The sequence below is a fragment of the Ambystoma mexicanum genome, chromosome 6q, assembly GCF_040938575.1.
Source record: "Ambystoma mexicanum isolate Mex_15411 chromosome 6q, UKY_AmexF1_1, whole genome shotgun sequence".
In the NCBI taxonomy this organism is placed as follows: Eukaryota; Metazoa; Chordata; class Amphibia; order Caudata; family Ambystomatidae; genus Ambystoma; species Ambystoma mexicanum.
This window is the reverse complement of record NC_090937.1, coordinates 234,679,319-234,707,221: the sequence shown is the minus strand read 5'-3', so window position 1 is coordinate 234,707,221 and position 27,903 is coordinate 234,679,319. Positions and strand designations below refer to the sequence as shown.

Sequence of the window (27,903 nt, the reverse complement as noted above, 5' to 3'; positions counted from 1 at the left end):
CGGTCTCCAAGGTTCAGCATGACCATAGGGATATCCTGGAGCATGTTCACGCTCCCATTTAATGCTGCAGTTTCTAACTCCGTCTTGGCTGTGTGGCTTAACCCTGTATTGACCTTGGAAGTGGACAAGCCAAGAAACACTGTCCTTCTCCATCTGTCCCGACTCCTGAAAGCATGGTTGGTTCAGGCTTCCATTGCATGGAGAAAGCCTGCAACCTTTCCCACCTTGCCCCTTGACGCAGAGTTTAAGAAACTAAATGCCATGGGATGCAAGCCCTTTGCCCCGGGAAGCCTTTCTTTGCGGACAGTTAACCCCTTACATGGTGGAATGTGATGAAGGGGGTAGATTACCTGCCCCTTGAGATGAGTTGGATTTGCTGACTTCGCAGACGATGACCGAGAGGCTGCCAAGAAGATCTAGCAGTCTTTTTTAGACATGGCTGATTGTGCGGCTCGTTAGATGAGCTCTGTGGTTCTGCTCAGGGGACACGTCTTGAAGAAAATGCCAAGATGAACAAACAAAGTGCCTAGTGCGAGGGGTCAGCAATGCAAGGCAGACTACCGTTTAATGATTGTGCAAAACATGACATTTTATTAAAGTATAAATGATATTAACTCTGAGGGTTTCCCTGCCTAACCAAAACTAAAGGGATATTTCTCTAACACAAGATGTCTGGCCCTCGCATCAAAGATTAAATACAAAGAAAATATTTGGTAATTCAAATAGCATCAACAACATTCACAGTTTCTTGATAACCTCTCAATAACCTGGGCAAGTTCTCTTCCAGGATTCAAAGTGAATTCTTCTCCAAAAATAAGAAACGAGGAAATCATTGAAGATAGAATAGTCTTAAATCAGTTCTTGATGTTTCAATGTCAAGGTAAAGTTTTGTTGACCAAAGTTCCAACAATAGCAAATCTCTTTAGATACAAAGTTTAAATGCTACACTTCTTTATTAAGCATTGAACGTTTGCGTGAATAAAGATGTAAAAGGTCACTCTTTCCTTTGATTTTAAGGGTAGATTTATTTCCCTTAGAACTAATAAAAGATGAACCGTTAGAATTAGTTGTTACAGAGCAAGACAGTTGACTTAAGGCAATATTGCTAGATCCTTTTACATTATACCTTTGGGAGCGAGGAGGGTTTTTATCTTGAGATACCTTGTAAGATCTTTTTGTTATTAAGATTTGGTCACGTTTCATGGTATTTGTGCCCAGAGCCACAGAATTCAAATGCGGTTCAAATACATTGTAATGGCAATAAGCCATTACCTGCTTTGGCAATCTTGAAAAGCGTTTCCTTTCAAACGACACATACCGTGTCTCATCCCATGGGTTCTCCTAACCACCCGGGGCCTTGTCTCCTCCCAGGTGATCCTCCCACAGTACACCACCCCCAAGTGCAGGATCAGGAAGCATCTGCCTTTCCTTGGCCACCTGGGAGTAGACTTTAGGCAGGGTTTCAGCGAGGGATCCATAGAATTCTTACCCACTAGACATGCCCTTCGATGGGGTAAAACTCTTTAGCTTCAAGTAACTTGAGAAATTCACGGAATCCAAAGCTGCTGCCAAGTCCCTTTTAACTGGCAGTCCAGCAACCATTGGTATCCTCCTTTCATAGAGGACATTCCTATCGTTCCTTCACTTCCAACGTTCTTGGACAGGGGCTCTTTCCCCATCATAGACACGTTATCTATGGCTTTATCACCCATAGATAGTGTCTGCTTCCTCTGTCCCCTCCTGCACTCCTGGTCCCAAACCTCTCTAACTGTGACATTTTGCATTCTTTTCCGGTGTGGTGGAAAATGGCCTTGTTTGTTTCGCAGTGGATGAACATCACTTCTAAAAAACGAGCCTTACAAGTCGGTACCCTTGACTGATGCTTCCCTTTCCTCCATTGTTCCCAGACAAAGCCCCCTTTCCTGCCCAGCCCACCCCCAAATGCCCTTGTGCTAGAGGAAATCTAGTAGCTTCTGCCTAAAGCTATGATGCAACTTGTGTCTGCCTCAGCGAAGGCGACGGGATAGTATTCCCATTCTTGTTGCCGAGGAAAGGGGAGCCGGGTCTGCCACCTATCTTTCAGCTTCGACTGCTGAACTTGTACCTGTGCAAGGACATGCCCATGCTCAAGATGGTCACCTTTTCCCAGATCCTTTTTTCCCTAGAACCTCAGGACCAGCTAGTGTACTTAGACCTGCAGGATATCTTTTTGCATGTGTCAATACATCCCAAACAAACAAAATACCAGAGATTTTGACCTATGGGTCGATTTTCAAGCCCATTGCGTCAGAAGCTCCACTCATGAGACAGCCTCCTTGGAAGAGGACTAATCAAAATGTACTCGATGGTTGGCCATATGGTAATGTTTTTATATAGAGCTGGGATGAGAATGGGCACCGTCTTGACCTGGAAGGTCTGAAATGCAAGCATGTTTTAGAAAGTCAAAATGGGAGATGCACTATAGTAAATATCTTAATGTATACGTCATACGTTTAACAGGATGCTGGTACTGTTAAAACATTGGTCCTATATGAACATTTTGAAAATAAATTGCCTGAGGTTTGTCGATGTGTCCGCTACCAGTTTTACGGTCCTGCCCTTCAGCCTGTCAAAAGTCCCTAAGGATTTCACCAAGCAGTTCGCTGTAGTATTCAGTCATCTAGGTAAGGAGTGGATTCACACCTTTCCCTAGCTTGATGACTGGCTCATTCGACTATGATTTCCAGAGCTAGTTTTGGCCTTCCTCCTGGACAAGGGCTGCTTCCTTAAGCGCTTTGGTTCCACCAGCAGAGCTGATGTGGGAGACCTAGAGACAAGTGTGGACAAATTACAATTATAGGCCTACACAACAAATCCGATTCAGAGTATTGGGCTTTAATCCTAACTGGTCGAATTGTGACGACCTGAGGACATTGAAAGACTCTTTGTAACAAAGTTCGCTTAACTTTAACCTGTACGAAAGTATTTATTCTCAATGAAGCTGAAGTTGATTTTCATAAAACATCTGGTGTGGAGAACCACTTATTGATTGGTATATGTGTATTATAGTGTGGTTGACATTGATAGATGCAAAAAGGCTCAAGACAAGAATGCGATCGACAAAGGTTTTTTTGGGGTAGTGTACAAATTTGGGTTAAAAAATAAATGAGTCTTTTAACTAAACCAAATTTGTCAGGATGATGATTCAGCAGGATGTGTGCAATGCTTCCGAATGACCTAAAAGGCTCTCAGGAAGGTTTAGAGTGTGCAAATAAAAGAAGTTCTCTAGTTCCAGAGATGTGTGTCTTTTAAGAAGAAAATACCCTGTCTGCTTTAGTCCGTGCTTCCAGTTGAAGGAGTTCACACAAACATTTTCTCTGGACTTCTCTGGTTCTCTTGTCTTTGTTTGTCAGTCCTATGATTAAAGGGTTCCCACACTGTTTCTCTGTTATCATCTCACTAATTCTCCCCATCTGTTTCTCAGTCTCAGGTTCAAGGGCTTTCGGCAACATTCTTCCGGCTGGCTTTTACATTGGGGAGCTTACTCAAGAGTCTCAGCTCTGAACTGGAGCCTGTTGGCAGACTCAGTACGTGGCATCATTATGGGTGGGCCTTCCACTCCACTCCTCTCCTTTTCTCTTGCCCACCTCTTTTGGTGCATTAACTCTTCACAGCCCGTCAGATATTTGTTTTCCCAGCCCCAGTTCTTTTTTCACCAACCTCTCTGAATCTTTCTTCTACTATGATATGATATGATATGATATGATAGGTTATTTATAACGCGCTTAATACCCAGAGGTTTCTAAGCGCGGACCCAGGGATCGAACCTGTGTTGCTCTGTGTCGTCTTGTTTCCAAGTCGAGCACGCTGCCGCTGAGCTATCCTCCTGGGACAAACTATCCCTATGGGTATTTTTCTTTGCAGCCCCCTGGAACTTCCTTTCCCCAACCCTTGTTTTCTTCAATCCCTGGCACCAAGGTCTATCTTTTCCTCCATTCTCCTGGCTCCTGCACTCCCCTGGCTCCAGGAGCTCGCCTTCATTCTCCTGCTCTTGCTCCTTCTGTTCACCCATACAGCCAACACTGAATGAGTACTTCTTCTTGGTAGCTGGAATGGAGATTGGAAGTCGGCCTCTGCCCCTGGGGTTGGCTTACAGCACTGATTTGAGCCTTGAGCTAGCTCATCCCACCTCCCTTGTGACATTCCTCTCCTTGCCTGCCACACCCTGGCCCTGCTACCAGCCTCCTTCTGGAGTAAGGAACTCAGGTGTCTACTGCTCGTGTGGGGATTGGCTAGTGGCCCCTCTCCCGAGGGTGGCTTCACATTCCGATTCGGGAATTAAGGCTGGCTAGTTCTGTTCCTCTCTTGTTACAACTTGGCCCTGCCCTTAAGGAGCTAGGGCTGACTCCTTAGCCTATATGTTCTGAACTGTATGAGAGTGAATACTTTGTGCCATAACCGGCTGACTGCCTTTTGTAGTTTCTGCCCTAGTTTAAGTCCCTCTCTTTCTCTACACAAATTTATGTGGGATTTCTGCACCTGTGCAAGTGAAACCAAGCATGCAGGTGCTGCCGGCTCTGCGGCCCAAAGCTTCCTTTAAAGGGGTAGGAGCATCTATGTTCACAATGCGATTACCCCATGCCTTCAGTACTCACTCTTGCTTGCGGCGGTACCCACTCACCTTGGAGACCCCATCACCCACAAGGTCAGGAAGAGGACCTGGTCACAGTGTTTTGTACTTAATTATTTATGATAAATATGTAGGATGTATGAAGTTTAGCAAGATTTTCATTTGTTTAGAGAGCTCAGTGCAGCGTGTATATATTTGTATTGTGATGCTACATATCTGCTGCACCTGACCCACCCACTGCCGTGTTAAGAGTTTCTTCTCCCTGCTCAGCCTCATTACTGGTGAATGAGACACAGAAAGCTTGAGGGTACACCTTTTGCCAAGCTATAGGTCATTCTCCCTCTTCCTTGAACACAGAGAAGAGGTAAGCAGTCCTAACAAAATAATTAATGTAATTTTTCTATGTGAAAGAATAGATGGAAATTAGCAATGCAAGAGGAGAGCAGTGATTCCATACAAATCTCTGCTCTCCGCACTCAGAAGAGGAGGAATGAACACATAAAAGCAATGTTTTTAATGGAAAAAGCATTATTTAGAATGCCTAAATCAAAGATCTTAAGACCTAATTCAATGTCTTTGTGTTGTCTTTTAGTTTGGTCAGTATGGAGAATGAAGACACCAGCAAGAAGGATCCAGAACAGTACACAGAGGGAGATGTTGAGTCGGTTCACATCAAGTTCAAAACACAGGTATTGACTTGAGGGGTATTTGCCAAGTGCTCCAAATACCTTTCCATCATTATGTGTTTGCTGTTTGTGGAGAAGAGCAGGTTTTTTGGTTGTAGCAGGAATGTTGCTTACATGGGTACATTTATCAAATTGATTACTTTACCCTAGGTTTGTCGGTCTATTTTGGCTGTGATTTTAGCATTGCCACAAGTCACACATCTCATTCAGCTTAAAGAGGTACTCTTGCCAATCTTTTCTCTGTGTTGGTGATCCATCCTGCAGTAGTGAGGCCAAATGAAAGGTCTCACCCTGAAGCAAGTGGTGAGGTTCACAATCTTCCTGTGGGAGATCAACACTGGAGATGTGATGGGAGAGGTGATGGCTAAGGAAGGGGAGAAAACCAAGGCAAGCAGTCTTGTTCTCCCTCCAGATCAGGGCTACAGCTAAGTGACGAATCTGTGACCACCAATCACACCCAATATTTCACACTGACCCGGTGGAGATGGAAGAAGACTAGAAAGGACTCCTGCTGAAGGACAAACAAGCTGGCAAGTGAGAGCAGAGCAGTAAGGAGGAACTGGAAATGCTGCCGCCACAACCAGCGTTTCCTAGCTTTTCTCTCTGACCTGAGAAGCATAATCCAAGCGAGCTAGAACAGCAAGAGGATCAGCTGCGAAGGGGCAGGCAAGGGAAAGCCTACAGACACATTTTGGAACTATGTATGAGAGGGAGAGAGAGAGAGCGAGAGACAGAGAAACAAATGGCATGGTGGCGATCCAGAGAAGGAATAATCTGAGGAGTAAAATTGTTGATCTGTCGTGAGAAGCCCAAAGCACTTGGGAAAGAAGCTGAACAGAGATATTATTATTTGAGGAAAACATGTTATATACTGTAACATTGCAGCTACACTCATAGAGTGAACTGAAGGGCTTGCGCTAAGAGCCCACTGCATACTGGAACATTAAGTCTAAGCGCTTTCACAGAGGCTCAGTGGGACCCACGAATGATTGAACTTGGGAAGTTTGGTTTGCGGTCTGCATTTTCACAGGTTAAATGGATCCACGCAAAAGGGAATATAGTGAATGGAAAAGTCTTTTGGGACAACCAAAGTCTTTCACTCTGGGGATGACCAGTCACCTCGTATCGAGGTGATTGCCACTCCTTGTCAGCTAGCTAAATGCTATAGGTCCTCAACAAGCGTATTTACTTGCAGGTTCCTTGGACTCCCTTGCCGATAAACCTCTGGGTCGCCTCCACCAGCAGTAGATACAACTCAAATTTGTCCATGGGTTGGAGTCAGGAGTCGCTGCTTCTTCTCTCTGTTTGGTAGCTCCGTCCTCTGGGATAGTAACCATGGCCCCCTCCTCCTTTTTTGAAAGTTCGTCTTTACTCCTATGACCTTTCTTCCTACTGCTTCTGCCTGCCTTGGGGCCATCCCGGGTCTCCTCATTTGTTCCTGCTCATTCTATATTCACCACTTCCAACTTTTACCACCACCTACTATTAAGTTCGTTACTAGCTTCTGCCATTATGGTGTCTTCTTGACGCTTGCCACCACCTCCTGTTGAACCAACCAACCCTTCCTTATATAACCACTTCCTCCAATTCTTTAACAGCTCCTTCTTCTATAACTAGCTCATTTAGCACCACACCTCTTCCTCCTGATATAACCACCCCTTCCAATACATCAGCACCTCCTTCAGCTCTATACCACCTCCCCCTCCAGGGTCTTTTATGTCTTCCTAATATGACCACCCAGTGCCACTTTTCGCCACCTTCCCAGATGTTGCCCCTTTCTCTAGATACATCTCCTACTAGCTTCTTATCCCCTTCTTGCCTCCAACAGCTTCCGCCCCTCCACAGTCCACATTGCAATCCATGCTCCTCCAACTGCCAACCACAACCACACTGTCAGACTAGGCAGTTGGCATATATAGGAAGATTTCCCCTCACCCGGCGGGGCTCTGTAAGGGTCTAAACCTGTGGTTCCCAATTATAGGAGAACTAAAATTGGCTGCTGCTTCCAGCCTCACTTCGGTCCATTTGAGGTTGAGTGGGCCTTCTTAAATGATTAGCAAGCTAAGTCGCCATTTTGGATTTCATTTGTGTGTATGGAGGGACAGGGAGAGATAACTGTGAGAAGAACACCGTTGCCTGCTGTTGTTGAGCATGTATATTCATGTGGTCGGGGGCATATTTCTAATTGTATTTTCCTGTTTTAGTGTTTGTTTGTTTTTTGGCATGTTTCCAGGTTTACAAGCAGTTTAGCAGATATGGATGGGCCAAAACTTGCTGATCTCGCGCAAGGCGTGTTTAGGGACCTATAAGACTAGAGTGCCCATCTCATTGTCAGTTTTTGTGCAAAAAGGGGCAGGGGGTTCAGGTCCCTCATTGGGGAAGGGTGGTTTTGTACAGCAATGGGGACCAAGGGAGAATGACCCAGCGTCCCCTTTGCCACTCCTGGCAGTCCATAGAGTCTGACAGAGGACATTGTGCCTTATCTCCCCCGACTACCAGTTTGCCCCGAAGTGGTTTTTCAGTCCGATACCTGCTGAGATAATCCATATTGGCTTGCCAACAGGCTTCTCTGTGGATTATCAAAAAGGCGTGTAACTGAAGGGCACATAACCACCTCACGACTCTTTTGTTGGTTTCCTTGGCTGTGGGCAGCCAAGTCAAGGGAGCATGGTTGGTGACCAACATTAATGTCTGCCTTGCTATATCGTATTTTAGGGCCTTTGTGGTCCAACCGATGGCCAGACTCTCTAATTCTGTAGTAAAATTATCTCATATGGATTGTGTTCTCCCACGTATTCCTCATCTTTGACATGTAATGTCCGGCTTCAGCTGCTTCGGAAAAGAATTTCGGCAGAGGGCGCTGTGCGTCGATGGTGTCGAGTTGATGTCCCTCAAAGGCCTCCGTCGAGGGTGATGTCATTGAAGGGTATATATAGCACGCGCAGTGCCCGTTGGCCTCAGTTCAGTTTTTCCGCAAACAGCGGTTGCTTAGTGTGAAATTCGGCGTGCCTCAGCTCTGACGTATTGTTACTAAATCATTGAGAAAATATGTCGTCTTCTTCCACACCGTCGACGCAGAAGTCTGGTTTTAAGAAATGCTGAGATTGCGGGTCGAAGATGTCACTAACTGACCCGCATCGTATCTGTCGGGAAGGACCACTAAACCACTGATTGTTCCAAGTGCCAATCCATGACGGGAAAAGCCTTGAGGGAACGGAAGGGGAAACTTAAGGTAGGAAAAATTACATAAGCCCCGACCCGCTAGGCCTTCGACCGACAAGTCGAGAGGTGACTTTCCTCTGAGGAAGAAGGCCAAGCGTAGGTCGAGGAGCAGTTCCCACCACTCGTCGTCATCTTCAAAGAAATCGAAGAGGAGGCGCCGAAGGTCACCTTCGTGGACTTCATCTGGCGGTTCCCCTGAAAGTGTTGAATGCCCTACAAAACAATCAACACCGGCTGAATGGGAAGCCTTCAGGGTAGTAATGTTGAAGATTTTCAAAAAACAAAGCCATGCTCTGACTGAGCCTTCGAAAGAAGCCGGAAAGGAGAGGTCTTGACCGAAAACCTGCGTGCCCTCGAGCCCGGGTAAAAGGCCTGATTCGCATCGAGAGCCCTCAAGGCCTTGATCTGAAGAATCAAAGGATCATTCGAGACATAGGGAGAAGTCGAAGTCGTCGATGCCATTGACACCTTTGACGCCGGTGGTGCCTTCGACGCCCGCCAGGGCCTCGATGCCGTCTTTGACACCAGCCGCGCCACATTTACCAACTAAGCTGTCATAACCAAGCGCCCCTTCAAAATTGTCACTGATGAAGAAAATGACGACGTCTATGACGTTGAAGCCTCTGGGTACAAAACCAGACAAAATATATACTCCAATCTCAAAGAAAGAGTTCAAGTCTCTTAGGTCTATTTTTGAAGAGGAAGAGCATTCTGACAATGTTGTAGCCCCATTTGGCTTACAATACGGTACACCTAATGCACCAGAGAGCTTTAAATCTGAAGAAAGCATAATGCAGGATTTGTATGAAAACTTGCAAAGAGCAAGTGGAGTTGATACCTCTCCAGAACTTGAGTTCGGAAAACCAGAACTAGGGAAACATGCTGTTACTCCACTGTATATTTAAATGTAATATAAGCGGTTGTAGTGCTAATTTAGGTAAGAACTCACCAACAGCTCACCTTGGCAATCAATGACTCCAACTGGGAAAAGCAAAGCAGCAGTGAAGATCTCCCAGTGACAGCCCTGGCCACTCAGCCCAGGGTAATGTGACCCAGGAGAGCGGGCAGGACTCCCAGGGAAACCCTCAATGGGAAGAAAACCCTGGACGAAATCCCAGCTCGTGCAGATCAGGCTAATGGTGGAAGGTTGGACGTCTCCGACAGGGACCCCCGGGAATCACACAAGACACCTTGTCTGCAGGAATGAGAAGGGAAGAAATAGGGAGCAGGTTAGAGGAGAGCCCAAAGAAGGGAAAGGAAAGGAGAGAACAATGGAAATCCTCTCACCCGAAAAGGACTGAGGGAAGGGGACGAGAGTTCGGATCTGGAACCTGGCTGAGTAGGAAAGCTTCGGGAGAGTCTGGAAGGATAACAGGAGATGAGGACCAGGTAGAAATACTCAAGGGAATCCTAGAGGAAGGGAACTTACTCAGATGGGGAACTGGCCGGAACGGGAGACAAATAAGATTGATCCGCGAAGCTGACTGAGAACGAAACCAGTGAAAGCTGAGGGAAGGATCTGAAGAGAGAAAGTATCACAGGGTAATTCGGAACCACAAACACAAAGGGAAATGAGAGCATGGAGAGAGAGGATTCAGAAACGAACTCACGGAGCGTCAAAGGCAGAAGCGACGCGAAGCACTGACCGCTTCGTTTCCGGATAAAGGATCACGTGATTGGTCGTCCGCATGTCAAGGGAGCGTGCAACTACTAGACCGCTGCCAGCCGGTCGGGGAGAATCACCAGCTTCCAACTTGAAGATGTTAGGAATCAAAGCGCCGCACAAGCGGGTCCGTGCCCATAAAGACCACTTGCGGCGATGTGTAACAGTATGCCCCCTCCTCCGGGAGGGCGCCCCTGGTTTACCCGGATGAAGCAGGAAAAAACGCCGCACAAGACAGGGTGCGTGAACCCCAGAAGCTGGCTCCCAGGTTCTTTCAGCAGGAGAATAACCCTTCCAGTCAATCAGAAACTGCAATCGACCACGATGGAATCGTGAGTCACAGATAGCAGCTACCTCAAATTCAGGACCACTGTCAGTGAGAATCGGAGGCGGGAGAGAATCTCCATCGCGATGAAAACGATCCCGCACCACTGGCTTAATCTGAGACAGGTGGAAAACCGGGTGAATCCGAGACCAGGAAGCAGGTAAGGCAAGTCGGACAGCGGCAGTCCCAATCTTGGAGAGGACTAGAAAGGGACCAAAGTACCTGGGAGATAGCTTAGACGGGACCAAATGACGAGGAAGAAATCTGGAAGCCAACCAGACCGAATCCCCGATGGTCGGTTCCTTAAAGTCTCGACGACGAAGATCAGCGTACTTCTTCGCTCGATCCTGAGCTTTCTGTAATGACTGTTTAGCCAGTCTCTGTCCCTCATGGATATCTGCAATCAGAGAATCCACACCCGGACAGCCAGAATCGGAGGGAGACACATTCGGAGCAAAGGCAGGGTGATAACCATAGGTACAAAAGAAGGGAGTGGACTGAAGAGCAGAATGCAAAGAATTGTTGTACGCAAATTCTGCAAATGGGAGCAGTTCCACCCAATTGTCTTGAGCCGCAGAAATAAAGCACCGTAAGTATCCCTCGAGGGTTTGTTCAATCGCTCAGTTTGACCGTTCGTCTGGGGATGGTATCCAGAAGAGAGGGCACGTTTAATACCCAGAATGCGACAAACCTGTTGCCAAAAGAAAGAGGTGTACTGGGGACCTCAGTCCGACACAATAGTGTCTGGTAGACCATGGCGAGAAAACACCTCAGAGAGAAAAATTTTGGCCATGGAAGGAGCATTGGGTAATCTTCGCAAAGGAGTAAAGTGTGCTAACTTGGTGAAATAATCGATCGTTACCATGATAGTAGTCATATTCGCTGATGGCGGTAGATCAGATACGAAATCAGTGGAAATGATCTTCCAAGGACGTCTGGTATGGGCATTCTTGCTAATAACCCTAACGGTGGTGAGCGAGGAGACTTGGCAAGAGCGCAGATCTTTCAGGCGGCAACATAGTCCCAGACGTCAGATCTCATAGAAGGCCACCAGAAATGACGTTGGATGAGTTCCAATGTGGGAAGTACACCCCTATGTCCTGCAGCTCGTGAGTCATGACAGATTTTTAACACCTCCAGTTGTAAAGAAGGAACGGGAATCAAAACTTGAGTACCATGAAAGTAGTATTCTGTTTCCTTGGAGAGATGATAAGTAGATGCCAGGTCTTCACAGAAAGTTTTATTCAGAGTGGTGGCTGTTCGTACCTCTTGCAGGAAATCAGTAAGTACTGCAATGAACCGAGCATTGGGAAACATCTTTTCGGGGCAAAAAGAAGTTGTTGGAGAATCCTTACGGGATAAAGCATCTGCTCTTAAATTATGTCTGCCAGGCCAGTAAATAAATTCTATCCGAAAAGGTAAGAAGTAGTAAGCCCAACGTGCTTGTCTACTATTTGTGGTGTAAGCATTTTGAAGAACCTTGAGATTTTGGTGATCTGTACGCACCAAGACAGGAAAGGGGGAACCCAAAAGCAAATGTCTCCATTCCTCGAAGGCGCGTTTGATAGCCATCAGTTCCTTCTCGAGTACAGAATAATTTATCTCAGCAGAATTAAATGTCTTGGATAAGTATGCCACCGGTCTTTCTTCACCTTGTTCTGATGACTGTAACAACACAGCTCCTAACGCATTCTGAGAAGCGTCTGTCTCGACAATGAATTGTTTGGATTGGTCAGGGTTGATCAAAATGGTTGAGGAAGTAAACATTTCCTTCAAAATATCGAATGCCTTCTGAGCTGATTAATTCCAAACAAATGAGACCCCTTTCTTCAGAAGTCAAGTCAAGGGAAGTATGATTTCTGAGAAGGAAGGAATAAATTTACGATAAAAATTTGCGAACCCCAAAAACCTCTGTATGTCCTTTATCCCTGATGGAATAGGCCAATCCACAACTGCGGATATCTTTTTGGGGTCCATGGAAATACCCTGGGAAGATAGGACAAAGCCTAGATAGGTAACTTGTTTCTGATGGAATTCACACTTGGATGCTTTACAGTAGAGATGGCTGGATTGCAGGCTTTCTAGCACGGTGTTAACATGATGAATATGCTCTTCTTGGTTGTTGGAGTAAACAAGGATATCGTCGAGATAGATGATTACGAACCGGAACAATATGTCGGCAAATAGATGGTCCATGAATCTCTGAAATATCGCAGGAGCATTCACTAAGCCAAATGGCATTACGTGATATTCATAATGTCCAAAGGGAGTACGGAATGCGGTCTTCCATTTGTCTCCAGGTGAAATACGAATAAGATGGTATGCACCACGCAGATCCAACTTGGTATACCAAGAAACCCCTCGAACAGCTTCAACAATGTCCGTGATGAGAGGCATGGGATATTTGTCAGTGGTGGTTATTCTGTTGAGACCACGATAATCAATACAGGGACGGAGCTCATCTGAGTCCTTTTTGGGGATAAAGAATAATGACGCCCCTGCGGGAGACACCGACTCTGAAATGAGACCATTCCGTAAATGGGTTTGAAGGTATTCTTTTAATGCCGACTTTTCTCTTTGAGAAAGAACGTACATGCGGCCAAAGGGAATGAGCTGATCGGGAAGCAGGTCTATGTGACGATTGTCTCTTCGATGAGGAGGGAGATTAGGAAATTCAGGGTTTTCAAACACTGATCGGTAAGGCACATGACAGTCAGGAATCTCAAGTTGGCTGACGGAAGATGCAGCTGGTTTGAGAGTCTCATTTGAAGGTATACGGATCCCCACTGATTCTTGAGAAAGACAATGATTGACACAATATTCTGATCCTATAAAAAGGGTTCCAGCAGCCCAGTTTATGAATGGGTTATGCAGTCTCAGCCAAGGGAGTCCTAGAATGATTGGGTAATGGGCAGTTCTGATAACATCAAAAACCAGGGTTTCTTTATGACTCAATATCTTACAAGTGAGCGGAATGGTTTGGTCTTTAATGGGACCCGAACTCAGAGGGGTACCATCTAGTCCCTGAATAGGAGTATCCAAAGTCTTTGGTACCTGAGAAGATACCGTGTAATTTTGCCCACTCCACGTCCACAAAATTACCAGCCGCTCCAGAGTCTATTAAGGCCGGAATACCTGGGATGACATTTTCTGGTAGCAGGATGGAAAGAGAAACTACCACCATGGACTGATTGCTGAGAGAGTTATCAAGTGACATACTGGTCTGATACGGGGAAGAATGTTGCTGGGCCCTTACCGGTCTTCCTCTAACGGTAAGGCTTTGAAGTTTCCCGATTTTAGGAATAGGAGAGCGACGAGGAGGAACTAAGTGACAGTCTTTCAAAACATGAGTAGAGGACCCACAGTACATATATAGTTTCAAAGACCTTCTCCTCTCCCTTTCAGTAGCTGAAATCGGTCCTCGAACGGCCCCAATTTGCATGGGTTCTTCAGTAGGAGACAGAGATTTCTGAATGGTAGAGGAATACTCCAACTGTGGTCGTGTTTCTTTCCCCTTTTTCTTTTCATTTGTCCTTTCATACATTCGGTAATCAATTTGCATGGTTAAAGTGATCAAATCAGCTAGATTAGCGGGACAAGAGACTTTAGAGACCTCGTCTTTACTTCATCAGTGAGACCTCTCCGAAAAAGAGTGAGGAGACCTTCATCTGGCCAGCCTAGTTCAGAGGATAGTTGTTTAAACTGAGTGATATACCAAAGTAATTCTTTGTTTCCTTGTTTTAAATCGAGAAGTCGTTCTTGTGTGGCAACCAAAATCTCCTTTCTTCCAAACATGGTTTAGAGGCTGTTAGTGAAGGCGGTGTAAGAATCGAGAATCACATTGTTGGAGGTAACTAAAGGGGTCGCCCAAGCTAAAGCTGGACCGGAAAGATGTGAAATAACATAACATAGCATACCTTATCTTTATCGGTAGGAAAAAAGCGAGGTTTGAAAGTGAATTGGATGGTACAACTGTCAAGGAATTCTTTTAGTCTGTAGGGGTCACCGTCGTACATAATGGAATGTAATGACGATGAGGGAGTGTCTGAAAAGGCTCTAGCTACTTGATGTCGTAGTTGAGCATTATCCTGTTTCAAGGATTGTACCTCTAATGACATGGCCTGCAAGGCCGCCATTAGCTGCTGCATTTGTTGTTCCATTTGGAATTCTGATTGCCAATATTCTTTCAGGCATCGCTTACTGTTACTCCACTGTATATTTAAATGTAATATAAGCGGTTGTAGTGCTAATTTAGGTAAGAACTCACCAACAGCTCACCTTGGCACTCGATGACTCCAACTGGGAGAATCAAAGCAGCAGTGAAGATCTCCCAGTGACAGCCCTGGCCACTCAGCCCAGGGTAATGTGACCCAGGAGAGCGGGCAGGACTCCCAGGGAAACCCTCAATGGGAAGAAAACCCTGGACGAAATCCCAGCTCGTGCAGATCAGGCTAATGGTGGAAGGTTGGACGTCTCCGACAGGAACCCCCGGGAATCACACAAGACACCTTGTCTGCAGGAATGAGAAGGGAAGAAATAGGGAGCAGGTTAGAGGAGAGCCCAAAGAAGGGAAGGGAAAGGAAAGGAGAGAACAATGGAAATCCTCTCACCCGAAAAGGACTGAGGGAAGGGGACGAGAGTTCGGATCTGGAACCTGGCTGAGTAGGAAAGCTTCGGGAGAGTCTGGAAGGATAACAGGAGATGAGGACCAGGAAGAAATGCTCAAGGGAATCCTAGAGGAAGGGAACTTACTCAGATGGGGAACTGGCTGGAACTGGAGACAAATAAGATTGATCCGCGAAGCTAACTGAGAACGAAACCAGTGAAAGCAGAGGGATGGATCTGAAGAGAGAAAGTAACACAGGGTAAGTCGGAACCACAAACACAGAGGGAAATGAGAGCATGGAGAGAGAGGATTCAGAAACGAACTCACGGAGCGTCAAAGGCAGACGTGACACGAAGCACTGGCCGCTTCGTTTCCGGATAAAGGATCACGTGATCGGTCGTCCGCACGTCAAGGGAGCGTGCAACTACTAGACCACTGCCAGCCGGTCGGGGAGAATCACCAGCTTCCAACTTGAAGATGTTAGGAATCAAGCGCCGCACAAGCGGGTCCGTGCCCATAAAGACCACTTGCGGCGTATGTGTAACACATGCAGACTCTTCTTATAGACAGCTCATGTCTATGTAACGCTCACCTGATTCCCGTAGAGGCGCCGGTCTTGACTGGGCGTATACCGTATCTTCAAAGGTGATGTGTAACACACGGCTGGCTATTTGGGCTGGACCTCTGTGCACTGTATGTCTGGCTCGAAGGGTAAGATGTCTGCCGATAGAAAATGTGGGATTAATGAACTGGGTTATTGAATGTCTCTCTCTTCTTCCCTTTCTCTTCTCCTGTAGAACCCCAAAGGTTAACACTCTCACCTTAGGTAAGTGAACGCCGTGCTCTCCATCTGCCTCGAGGCAGGGTGCTGTAACCAGTTTCTTCACTGGATAAGGGGAGCAGGCCTCTTGACTTCAGAGGACTGCTGTCCGTCGTTTACTGCACGAACGGTAAGTTTCGAGTAATTCTAATGTCTTTAAAGTCTTTAGTAATGATGTCTCTTGTTTTGCAGGGTTCCGGCGATGGCGGAGGGCGGGCTGAAGTGAGTTGAAGATGGAGCCCGTGTGATGAATAGAAGCGCCTGGAAGCACGTAAGTAAGCGCTTGTTGCCTGCTTCACGATGCGCTCTAACTGTCTTTTTATTTTGCAGGTACAAGTTCGGGGCGGCTGCAGGGTGCCGGAATACCCACTGGGTTAGATGTGGAAAGGGGTAATGGCACGTGAGTATTAAAGTTCCCCAATGTCTTTAAACGCACCTTGTTTTGTCTTTCAGATGCGGGATGCAGCGCCAAAGGCCTCCGGAGCGTGCAAAGAGTTGGTAAGCTTTTGTCTTTCAGATGCCGGAATGCAGTGTGAAGACCTCCGGAGCGCACGAAGAGTAGGTAAGCCTTTGTCTTTCAGATGCCGGAATGCAGCGCGAGGCGTTGGTGACAGCCGATGGACCAGGTAAGTGAAGAGCTGTCACTGAAGACTGTAATGCTAACCTGTTCTTTCTTGTCTTTATAGGTGTTGCTGAAGACTGGGTTCAGAATGGTAAGCCTTTTTCCTTAGGCCCAGGATCAGATGCAGAAGACACGATGAGCGTTCTGCTGCTGAGGATGCAGAATAACGCAAAGCAAGATTCATCCATCGGGTGGTTTAAATAGCCTCCTGTAGTGCTTAGGTGTCTCCTTCCACAGCCACGCCTAGGTAAGAAAAGAGTTCCTGCTTTCCAGAAGAGTTCCAATGTTCTGAATCTAGGGAGTGGCTCCTGCCCCACCCAACAGGAAAAGTAGTTCCAAACAGAAGAGGATCAGAGACTCAACTGGCAGGCAAGTAAGCAGCATGGTCTGCTGCAGGTAAGTCCACCCAAGCATTATGAGCCCGGCGCTTCCAGCGCTGGGACTGGGCATATTTATGAGCCTGGTGCCACTGGCGCCAGGACTGGGTCCAAAAGGTCCCAATAGGGACTGGTTGGCACTCGGAACCTGGGTTATGGATCTGCTTCCAAGGGAGTTGGGAAAACCCTGACCTTTTGGAAGCAGAGATCATGACAGTCTAAAGTGGTTGAGTACTTGGGTTGGAGTAGGCCCCCATTACCCCATGACCAAGACGACCTCACAGACATTCTGGATACAGGTCCACAAACTGATGCCGTTTTGCCTTTTCATGTGGCACTGCAAAAAAGGTTGGCTAGGAACTGGGAGACTCTGGAATCTAATCCAGCAGTCAACAAGAACTTGACCAAAAAATACTGCCCCTCCAGTAGCGGCTCAGACTACCTGTCGAAACACCCCACTCCGGAGAGTCTGGTGGTGCAGGCAGCTACGGCTACTTCAAAACAGGCAGTGTACCCTACCATCCCTCCTGATAGGGACGACAAGCGTGTAGATGGATGGGCGAGGAATGTATTTTCCGCAGGGAGAATGGCACTAAAATCTGCCAACTCCATTTGTGCCCTCGCAAAGTTTTCGTATACTCTATGGAACTGTATCTCCATGGTGGCAGAGCGTATTCCCGAAGGGAATGATAGGGACGGCTTCTAAGCTATTGTTCAGGACGGCAAAGAAGCCATGTGTGAGTACCTTCAATCAGGATTTGATTCTGCAGATAGCATCAGCAGATCCATGACTACCAGCACCGTGATGCGTAGATTTGCGTGGTTGAGGAAGTCAGGTTTTGCACCTGATGTGCAATCTAGGCTTCACAACATGCCTTTTGAGGGGTCTCATCTTTTTGCAACAAGGCTGATGAGAGCCTTGAGAAGTTTCAGACCTCAAAGGCGGCTGCCAAATCTTTAGGCACCGCTATTAGGCAACCTCAGCTTTTTCGTCCTAGTCGGAAACCTTGGAGGGGTAGATCTTTTTGCTACTACTCAGCATGAATGGCGTTAGGAATGGGCAGTTAAAGAGGCCAGAGCAGATTTCCTCGTGGTGGATGAGGTAGAGGTGCAAAGCCAGCTCAAGCAGCAGCCTCCTTACCATCGGCCTCTGCAGCAGCCGCCACAAAACCACTCTGAGGTCTTGAGTCACAGTTCACCTGTGGGGCCAGACTGTCTCAGCATCTAGAAGAATTATGAGACATTACTTCGGATGAGCTCTGGAAACCGTAGCCATGGTTACTGCCTTTCTTTTATAAGAAGACCTCAGAACAATCCACCAGGGAACCACTCTTTGAGGTTCCAGATCCGCTCGTGTGGAGGAAATGTTAACCCTTGTAGAGAAAGGTGCTATAGAACCAGTACCTGTAGCGGAGAAGAACAAGGGATGGTACTCCCCATATTTTTTGATCCCCAAAAAGGACGGAGGACTGAGACCCATCTTGGACTTGAGATACTTGAACATGTTCCTCCGGAAGGACAAGTGCAAGATGGTCACACTTTCTCAGATCCTTCAGGCTCTCCAACGTCAGGATTGGTTGGTGTCATTGGACCTTCAGGATGCTTATTTTCATGTGCTAATCCATCTCAAGCACAGAACATACTTGAGGTTCGCGGTTGGCGGTTCTCATTATAAATTTTGAGTTCTGCCATTCGGGCTAACCTCCGCCCGAGGGTTTTTGCCAAACCGATGGCGGTAGTGGCAGCAAGTCTCAGGAGAGGAGGGTATTCACGTCTACCCCTAGCTGGACGATTGGCTGATCAGGGCGCATTCTTCCGAAGAAGCCCTAGATCGTTTCAAAGTCACCTGCCACTCTCTTCACAGACTGGGCTTCTCCCTCAATTACAAGAAGTCCCATATGACACCTTTCCAAAAGCTTCAGTACATCAGAGCTGTGCTAGATACATCCTTGGGAAAGAGCTCGCCATCCGAGGTGAGGTCTCAAGACATTCTTCAGATGGTGACCAAATTTCAAAGTGCCCAGAGACTTCCGTCCGGCCTTCAATTTTCATTTTTTTTTTTTTTTTTTAGGTTGATCGGCCTCATGGCATCCTTCATTTTTCTGGTGCCAAAGGCCCGCCTGAGAATGAGATCCCTTCCATGGGCTCTCGGAACACAATGGTCCCAATTCTCAGGAAAGATGTTGGACCGACTTCAGTTTCCAACCAGAGTCTCACAGGATCTTCTGTGGTGGGCCTGCAAGGAAAATATTCTGAAGGGAGAACCTTTTTTGCAACCATGGCCGGAGATTACAGTTATGACGGACGCCTCACTCACGGGGTGGGGAGCCCTCGCCAATAAGCTGACAATCAGCGGTCGTTGGTCTCCATCGGAGTCCAAACTACACATCAATCTTTTGGAGCTGAAGGCTTTTCTGCCCTCTGTACGGGGAAAGAATTCCTGATAATGATGGACAACACAGTGGCCGTGTACTACCTCCCATGTACTACCTCAACAGGAGAGGAGGTGTAGGGGCCACTACCACTGTGCAGAGAAGCAATGCAGATCTGGTACTGAAGAATTCAAGAAGGAATCTCCCTATCAGCAGTTCACCTAGCAGGAGAGGAGAACACAGCAGCGGATGCTCTGAGCAGGCAGAGCACAGTCTCCCACGAGTGGTGTGAAGACGCCGCAGGGTGGTCTGTACTTCCGCTCTCTATTTGGTAGAAGAGAGGCACAGAGGACCCCTGCCGAGATTCTCAATATTGGTACGTGATCGAGCAATCAAGGCCTAGCTTCTCAGGAGGTGATGCGGGCTCGTTCTTAAGTACAGTGTAGTCCCCAAACACCCACAAAGGAATGTCCGCACACGGTATCAGTTAAAGCACTGTCTTTATATAATTAATATTCAAGGTAATATACAATATCACGATAACGCACTTTGTACTCGGCTATCTATAATGGCAAATATACAATTCTACTTGGTGCCAGAGTTACTATTAGATCTCTTTAAAGTGCATCAACTGTACAGTTAAATGGCACAGAAATCAAGTCGTAAAGGAAACCAACAATAGAGGTAGGAGGAAAGCGGTTGGTTAAAACAATTGGCAGAATACTAGCCCCTACCGAGACACAGTTCTGTGTGGAGATCCCCCCACCTGGGCAACCTGTAGAATAAAGAGATATCACAAGCCCAGTCCATATATTGTTCACACAAGACTTTCCAATAGTTCTGCAACCCCAAAGTACCTGGCGTTGTAGCGTTCCTCATCGGGGAATCGACGGCCCTTCTTGAGTGTCCTCCCTTTAAGGCAGGAGTCACGGGTCGTTGAACGTCTGACGGAGAACAGGGTGAGCTACGACGGTGAAGTGGCAGCTTCGTTCCTAGTGGTGCTCATTGACTGGGAAACGTAAATGTCCTGCAAGGAAGAGGCGTGCGGGGCACCTCGGTGTCGATAGTTCTGGACCGCAAAGAGTTTCAAGAACTGTGGCCCAGCAAGGGCGTTGAGTCATCGGCGTCTCTGTGGTCTTTGGGTGGCGGGAAACCCACCGGTGGATACTCCTCGGCGTGTCGACGGTCTGGCCTTCTCCAGCGGGATACAGCGCCGACAATGCGGACGAGAGCGTGCTTGGTTCAAGAGTTCTTAGGCAAACGGGAGCACAGCGGCTCCAGTCGGCGACGGCGATCGTCGACAGTGGTGGACAACAGTCCGAGCGCTTCTCTTTGGGATTCCGTGGCAGTGCCCGTCTCGGGTCGGCAGCCTGTCGAAGCTCTGTCTACCAGGGTGCTTTGGCAAATATCAGCTGGTGCACGATGGTCCCTCGTAGCTCGGGAAGAGGGCGCCTTATAAGGTCCTCTCTGGGTCAGTCCTTGGAGACAAGGCAGCTTTCAGATTGGGAAGGAGAGCAACAGCAATTCTTCTCGTCCAGCAGAGCTTCAAGGTGAAGCGTCAGTTTCACTCCAGTTACTCTTCGTAGTTTGGACTTCAGCTCTCAACACTTCTGAACACATTCCTAGCAGTGAGAGGTGCCCAGATATACTGTTGATCTCCCATTAATTCCGCTGGGTCACACTCGAGCATCCAATCACTACGAAGGGCATTCAGCAGTCTGTTAGCCAATCAGGCGCACAGTGCATTCAGGCCATTCTTCTCCATCCAGACACTCATAACACAGAATGTGGATCCGCACAAGTACCACGCCATTCAACATTACACACTGCATTCATACCAGTTTCGGGCAGGGCTGTCTCAGTCATTGTATCAACCACTAGATACCAGACATCCACAACAAGAAGTGCATATTCGTCACACACTCCATTCACCCAGGTCCCACCCACAGGTGTGACCAGCCCTGCAGATAACGTGCGTATTGAGCCTTTTTACGCATGAAATTATAACAAATAGACATGATTTCATTTTCTACTGCGTACCGTGTATGCTTTTCATTTATCCATTAAAAAAACATACTTTCCACCACTAGATGACACTATAGCGTTTCTTTTGTCAGCAGCATAAACATGATGGTGAATTTCCAACTGAAAGACCAAATCTGTGACAGCTAAGCGAGCAACACAATAAAACATGCACCCTTTTAAAATGTGTTCATACCCATAACATCTAATAGCTTGAAATGCTAAAAAGTAAAGTTTGCTTTGATGTCCTGAGTTGAATATTCTTTAATAACCATACATAACACGCTGGAAGTTTGAGACCAATCTCCAAACCTAAGTGAGTTTATGGCACAATTTATTTTTTGAGGCGTTTTTAAGGCGCTGGAAATTAAGTTTCCCATGCAGGATGTGAAAAATAAAGGTACAGTGATATTATTTTGGCACAAAATGCTGCTATAAGGATTTACATGTTATGATGCTTTACTATGCAAGTAAACTCTATAGGACAATATTATTGTAGGTCTTCACACCCAAAACTAAAAGTTTTGTTCCAAGTAAAGCGCAGAAGAAGGTGGTCATGCCCAAAATGAAAGAGCGGGTTAAAATCCCAGCTTCGCTGTTTAGCGCAAGTGTGTGATGGTGGGCATATAATGTAATCTCACCCTGACTAATAGCAAAAATTAAAGTGCATATAAGTTTACGCCCTTACAAAATGACAGTTTTAATAAGTGTAGGGACACATTGGTGTATACTGGTGCTAGAATTGCATTATTGCTGCACTGGCTCTCCGCCATTCTTGTAACTCTGGAATTGACAGGCAGACATAGTGACACCAGCCAGTCAGTGCACCAGAGATTCTAGTATAGCGGACTGTGGTAGAACCAACATTACATTTTCTCCCCTGTTGCTCCCAGCCACTGAAGGTGCTTGGGCCGTCCAGAGTACTGCCCCACACTCTGCAATGCCCCGTTATGCTAGGGTATTGAGTCTTTCATTGCACACAATCTGCCATTTTCACACTTTCTAGGACCTTCAGGTTCTGCAAGGAGTGGGTGTTTCAAACTCAAAGGAGAGAGCAGTTAACTGATTGTAACATTGAAGCTGCACTAGAATATTCTTATTACAAGAGTAATGAAGTTAGATGCCCCTGCACAAGTAAGTTTTCTTGATAAAGTGGAGTGATGTGCTGTTACTATGTGCCCAGCCGGGATGTGCCATTTGCATGTGGAGTGCAGGACTCTGCACAAGTCAGACAACTTTGATCTACAAAGCTTTTGTTCTATGGGTCTGATTATACGTATGCATTCGCTGTATGTGTTGGATAGGTTTTACTCTCTTGCAGAGGAGAAAACTCATTTTTACTCTCTTGAAATTGCATTTACTCTCTAATTTGAAAAACCATGCGTAAAATACTCCCACCTCAAAATATTATCTGGAGCACTGGTTGGATGGTACTATTATTCCTTGTTTTAGTAGAGTACTTATTGTTTCTCTGATCCCTTCTTCCGCCTCCTTTGATAGTGGGTACTGCTTAACCCTTGGGGGTATGGCACCTGGCTTCAATTTTATCCTAATGGGTGTCACTTCATGCAATAATCCTACATCATGGGGACCTGTTGTCCAAATCTCAGCCAGGACCATTTCCATGTCTTCCTCAAATATGGTGGGCGGTACGTTGACACTTGCTCTGAGTGGATTGTGTATCCCTATGTATTGGATCATGATGTTGCATGGTATACTTATTTCCATTATTATTTCCCCATCACTCTCACTATCCGTGAACAGCTCTTCATCAGTTAAATCGCGCAACATTATGTTTGGGTCTATGCTTAGTACTGTTCTCGCTCGCATCCATGTGTGTCCAGTCCTATCACCGCAATACGTTTGCTTGAGACCTGAACCCCCTCTAGATCAATAGAAAACATGGTTACTGGCACAAGGTCTGTATTTACAATTGGACGAAAGATAAAGTCTGAGGGTACCCTCCATTCCTTTCTTGTTATTTCTGGCACCACTCGAGCTAACGCTCTGATGCCGTAAATGAACATATCCATGTCAATAGGCACCCCTCTTACCGCAACTTCGTTTGTCATAGTGCTAATCATCAACATTGCTCGTACGGGGCACACTTCTGCGGTTGACCACGCTATTCCCCGCTCGGTACAAGAGATTGTCATATTTAACTTACTCCTCAAATCTCTTCCCAGCAAATTGATTGGCGTGTCTTCGTGATACAGTAAGGGTGCACACACTGTTTGTCCCCCTACTGTTATGTCAAGATCTTTTGTATAAGGAACTTTTAAAATAGCCCCAGAGAACCTCTGCGTTTCCAAATTTCTTCCCTAGAGCGGAAACCGCCCTTCCATGAGACATGATTTTTCCGCTCCTGAGTCTACCATGAAGATAAACTGCTTGTTTCCTTTCTCTGCTTCCACTAGTGGTTCCTCGTCTACACGTAGGGTAGTGGATAGGACTGGACACGCAAGTGCTCTCTGTGGGCGGTCCTAATCAGCATATGTCTCAGTTCCTGGCACTGAGAAAACATTATCTCCTACCACCGCTGCGCCGCCAAAAGGTGCAGGTGCACCATTAGCTGATTTCGCAAAAATGTTTGCATTCCCTACGGTATTTTGTCTGGCCATATGCTGTTGCACTCCCCTCTGTTGTGGCTGCTGTTGCTGGGGCGGCTGTCTTTGCTGCATCTGGGGCTCATTGTAATATTGCTCACTTTGCTCACCCCCTCCCATAGGTAACCCGTAGGGACTACCCGGGTGTGGATGTCCGTACTGCTGTTCATTACCCATAGGGGGCTGTCCTTGAAAGTAACCCATGGGTCGCACTGTACAATCTCTTGAATAGTGCCTCCACCTCCCACAGTTCCAACATGATCCTTGTGGTCCTCCTCTCATCCCAGGCCCATCAAACCCTCTGTTCCCCATATCTCCGAATCCCCCTCTTGGTCCGCTGTACCCACCTCGTCCTCTTGTTGGTCTCCCTTGCCATTGGGGCGCCTCGTATTGTTCTTCTCCATCCCACTGTTCTTGTCCTCCTGCAGCCCATGTTGCGGTCCTTCTGGCTGGTGCGTTTCCTGCTCCGTCATCCCCTGCACTGCTTCTATCAGTTGATGTTGCTGCTTCAACGCTGCGACCTTCACTAATTTATTCTGTACTAACTTTGCTCCGTCCGCCAACCTTTTCTGCGCTATCTCCTTTTCTCTTTCTTTGATCTTCCTACAATGGTGTACAATTATGGTTTGAATCTCAGGCCAGCCCTTGGCTTCTATGCCAGCTATTTTGTCGAAGGCCTTCTGTACCTCCTTCGGGAGCCCTTTTCCCTACCTGTGCTCTAATGTTATTGAATGGCGATCCATCAGGACGGTCACAACTCATTGTCACTCCCTGGAACCCCGCATTCACCCACACTGCGTCTGCTTGATCACCAACAGCGGACACCAACAAACTTTTTACCTCCCCTATTGCCAATGGGACTCCTGCTGTGTTCTTTTCGAATGCGTGTATCCATTTCCTCGCCCCGCCTGAGAGTGGGGGGAGAAGTTTCAACAGGTTGTTCTTATCCATCTGGGCCCACGGAATATAGTGCGGCCTTTCTGCCCCTTTGTGTATCAGTGGCATCTGCAGTTTGTGTTTTCTTCCTGTCTTACTTACCGTCCCCTTCTTTGTCTTACTCACCAGCATGTTTCCTATTCGTTATCTTAACCTGCCATCTTGGTGGCGCCCTTTCATCTAGCTTGTCGAAATGGAATGGCAGCGGGGATCCCACCGCCGCTACCCCTTCGTATTCATCTAAATCGCTCCATACCTCATCTACTACTTCTTCCTGTTCCCTTTCCTCTTGTCTTTCCCCACGCTGGCTGTCTGGGGTTGTTGGTCGGATTGTTTTCACAGGCTTACCATTTAAATGGAACAGAAACTCTCCCGATTGCCGCTCTTGCCATCTTGGTATTGGCGCTGATTGTGACGGTGCTGGCGTCACTGGCGCCGATTCTCCTGCAACACTCAGTGGGGGCGTGAGGTTTGCCACCGCCAATGGTAGCACTTCCCCTCCCCCGGGCAACATCTGGCCCCTATTGCAGAACGCTCTTAATTGTGTTATTTCTACCTGCGCGGGTGCAAGCTGTCTGTCTAAGTCCCCAGTTAGTCATGCTAAATTCACTGGTGGGGCGCTCGTTGGGCCGTAAAGCCCCCCTCTGTCATATGCGGGTGGTGCAGTGGCTGCTGCCTCTGCTGGGGTGGTCGGGTTAGGGCACATGGGCACATTCTGGGGCTCACTGTATCCTACTGCAGACCTTGTCATCAACAGGTATATTTTAGTAGTATAGTTCTCAGTTGTGGCTGTCGTACATTCTCCTCTTACGGTTCCACCTACCTCTTCTGGTGCCTTCTCTTTCTCGACTGTTCTATCCGTACTTACATCATCTACGGGCGTTATTTCCTCAAACATCCGCCACAAGTCTAACACTTCCCTCCTGTTCTGTAACTGTTTTCCCTTATATCTCGCCAGCAAATGTGTAGATACTAGATCCAGTACCCTCTTATCAAAAGACCCTCCCTCCGGCCATATGGGCGTTACGCTGTCTCCCTTTATTTCCGTTACCCATTGATAATGGTACTTCTGTATCTTCTCGACATACAATAGGATATGTTGACAAATGTGCGCTAAAGGTGTTACTCCCCCCATGATAATACAATTTCCTGTGTGTGGACACAAAGACGCTTGGTTGACACTCTTCTCGCTTCAATGTTCTATGCAACTTTCTTCTTACCTTTTGGTACCAACACTTTTTCAACAACCTTTCCCCTTTTCACCACTTACTGAGACCATAGATTATTTCAACTATGGACATCCGTCATTTACCATTATTCAAAACATTTCCGTATACATTGCATTTTCAATTTTCTCAATCAACAGTTACTAACAGATCACATGTAACACCTTGACACAGGTGAAAACATAAAACGTGAAAACGCATAACATGTAACATATACCACCTGCGCGCTTTACCCTCTCTTCCGATTACTTTAGTTTGTTACCCCCTGCTCTAATTTTCTCATGCACTCCCCACCTCTTACTCCCCTCTCGCTACCTCACCAAGAATTCTGCTCACACGGAAAAAGAATATTCTAAATTACTACTCTATGAGTCTACCACATATACGAGACTCCTACTATTTTCTCTTTATCTTCACTTATTTATCTGCACTGGACGAGACAATGCTACGCGGCGCCGCCTTATACCCCATTCGGGCTAGGATTCCTCACTCTTCTCTTCTTTATCTCCACAAAACCTAATGGCCATATAAAGGATAGATCAGAAAAGCCTGAGTATCATTCACACAGACCCTAACTTCCTTCTTGCCCACTTTGTTACCTGTTCCCCTTCTTCCTTAACCCTTCCCTTACCTCTTGGGAACTTTCGCAACCGGTACTCACGTGTTCAGTCGGGTGGTCCGAGAGTCACCGTTCACGGTCTATCCATAATCTGTTCCGCACCCCAACCAAGCCGTGGCCCGCCTCAGCAAGCAGCTTTTTTCAGTTGGGTGTTCGTTAACCGGGAACCCTTGTGCCCTTCTCGTTGTGCGCACAGGCTGGTCGACCGCTGAGGCAATGGTTTTGCTGGGGGGCGTCCCGGATCTCGCTGCACGGCACGGGCCTCGAGGCACCTGTCCCAAATCACATTGCGGGGGGTCATCAAATGTAAGAGCCCTCTCCCTCTTATACGTGCAATAAGAATAAATTAGACACATCCCAGACGGGGAATGAGGCTAAGAGAACAGGTTGCGAGAGTTCAAAATGTTTATATAGATTTGGCATCCAAAGAACTCTGCTGCCCGAGAGCGCTCTGGCAAACAGCTCAATTACATATTATAAAGAGAAAAATCGTCATAAATGACGTAATTAACATAGGGTACTAAAACGATGCAGGATTGGGTAAGCACTATAGGCCTGTATGTCCATGGAGTCACTGTCTCATCCAGATTGGTTGCTCCTTTGGCGGGAGGGTGGACATCACGTGGTCCGGCTGTCAGCGTCCAGGAGGGGTGAAGGTCAGGTTGCTGCGAAGCCGGGTGACCACCAACTAAGCTAACATAATGCATCTTAGTGAAACATGCACTAAATAATGATCATTGCAACTCTTTTCAACAACTCATTGTAAACCTATAAACTTCATTAATGTATTTACATCATTACTTATTGAGGCTTATATGGGGCATCAGGTTAAGGGTTTTGACCAATATGATAACATTGATTAAAGCAAGGGTCTGGACTCGTAAAGAATCTAAGGCAGGTTGGCGTTTGTTAATAGTAAGAGACAATATACTGCAACAGAGGTCTAATGTTAGCTGGGGGCCTGCTAGGTGGGCACCATGGCGAGGTCGCATATCTGGTACATCAAGAGAATACCTTGCAGGGACACAGGGTTACACTGGCACTAATTTTCCAATAGCGAGGGTGAGGGAGCATGAACAGATTTGTGGAGATGGATGAGCTACGGGGCCTGGTTCAAGCCTGTTCACACGTGGGGCAGTGACCTCAGAGGAAGAGTGAGATGTTACATTTGTTCTTTGATGCAATTACCTCC

The 27,903-nt window shown here is 46.9% G+C and overlaps 1 protein-coding gene across 6 annotated transcripts in view; it reads left to right on the top strand.

Moving 5' to 3' along the window:
- The window catches only part of LOC138515929 (sodium/hydrogen exchanger 9B2-like), a 1,072,421-nt gene that overhangs the window by 329,843 nt on the left and 714,675 nt on the right, over positions 1–27,903 (top strand). For all 6 annotated transcript variants that reach the window (XM_069630694.1, XM_069630697.1, XM_069630696.1 and 3 more), the window contains one exon: positions 5,202–5,298. In XM_069630694.1, the coding sequence (XP_069486795.1) occupies positions 5,202–5,298 (97 nt within the window). The remainder of the gene's footprint in view (positions 1–5,201; positions 5,299–27,903) is intronic.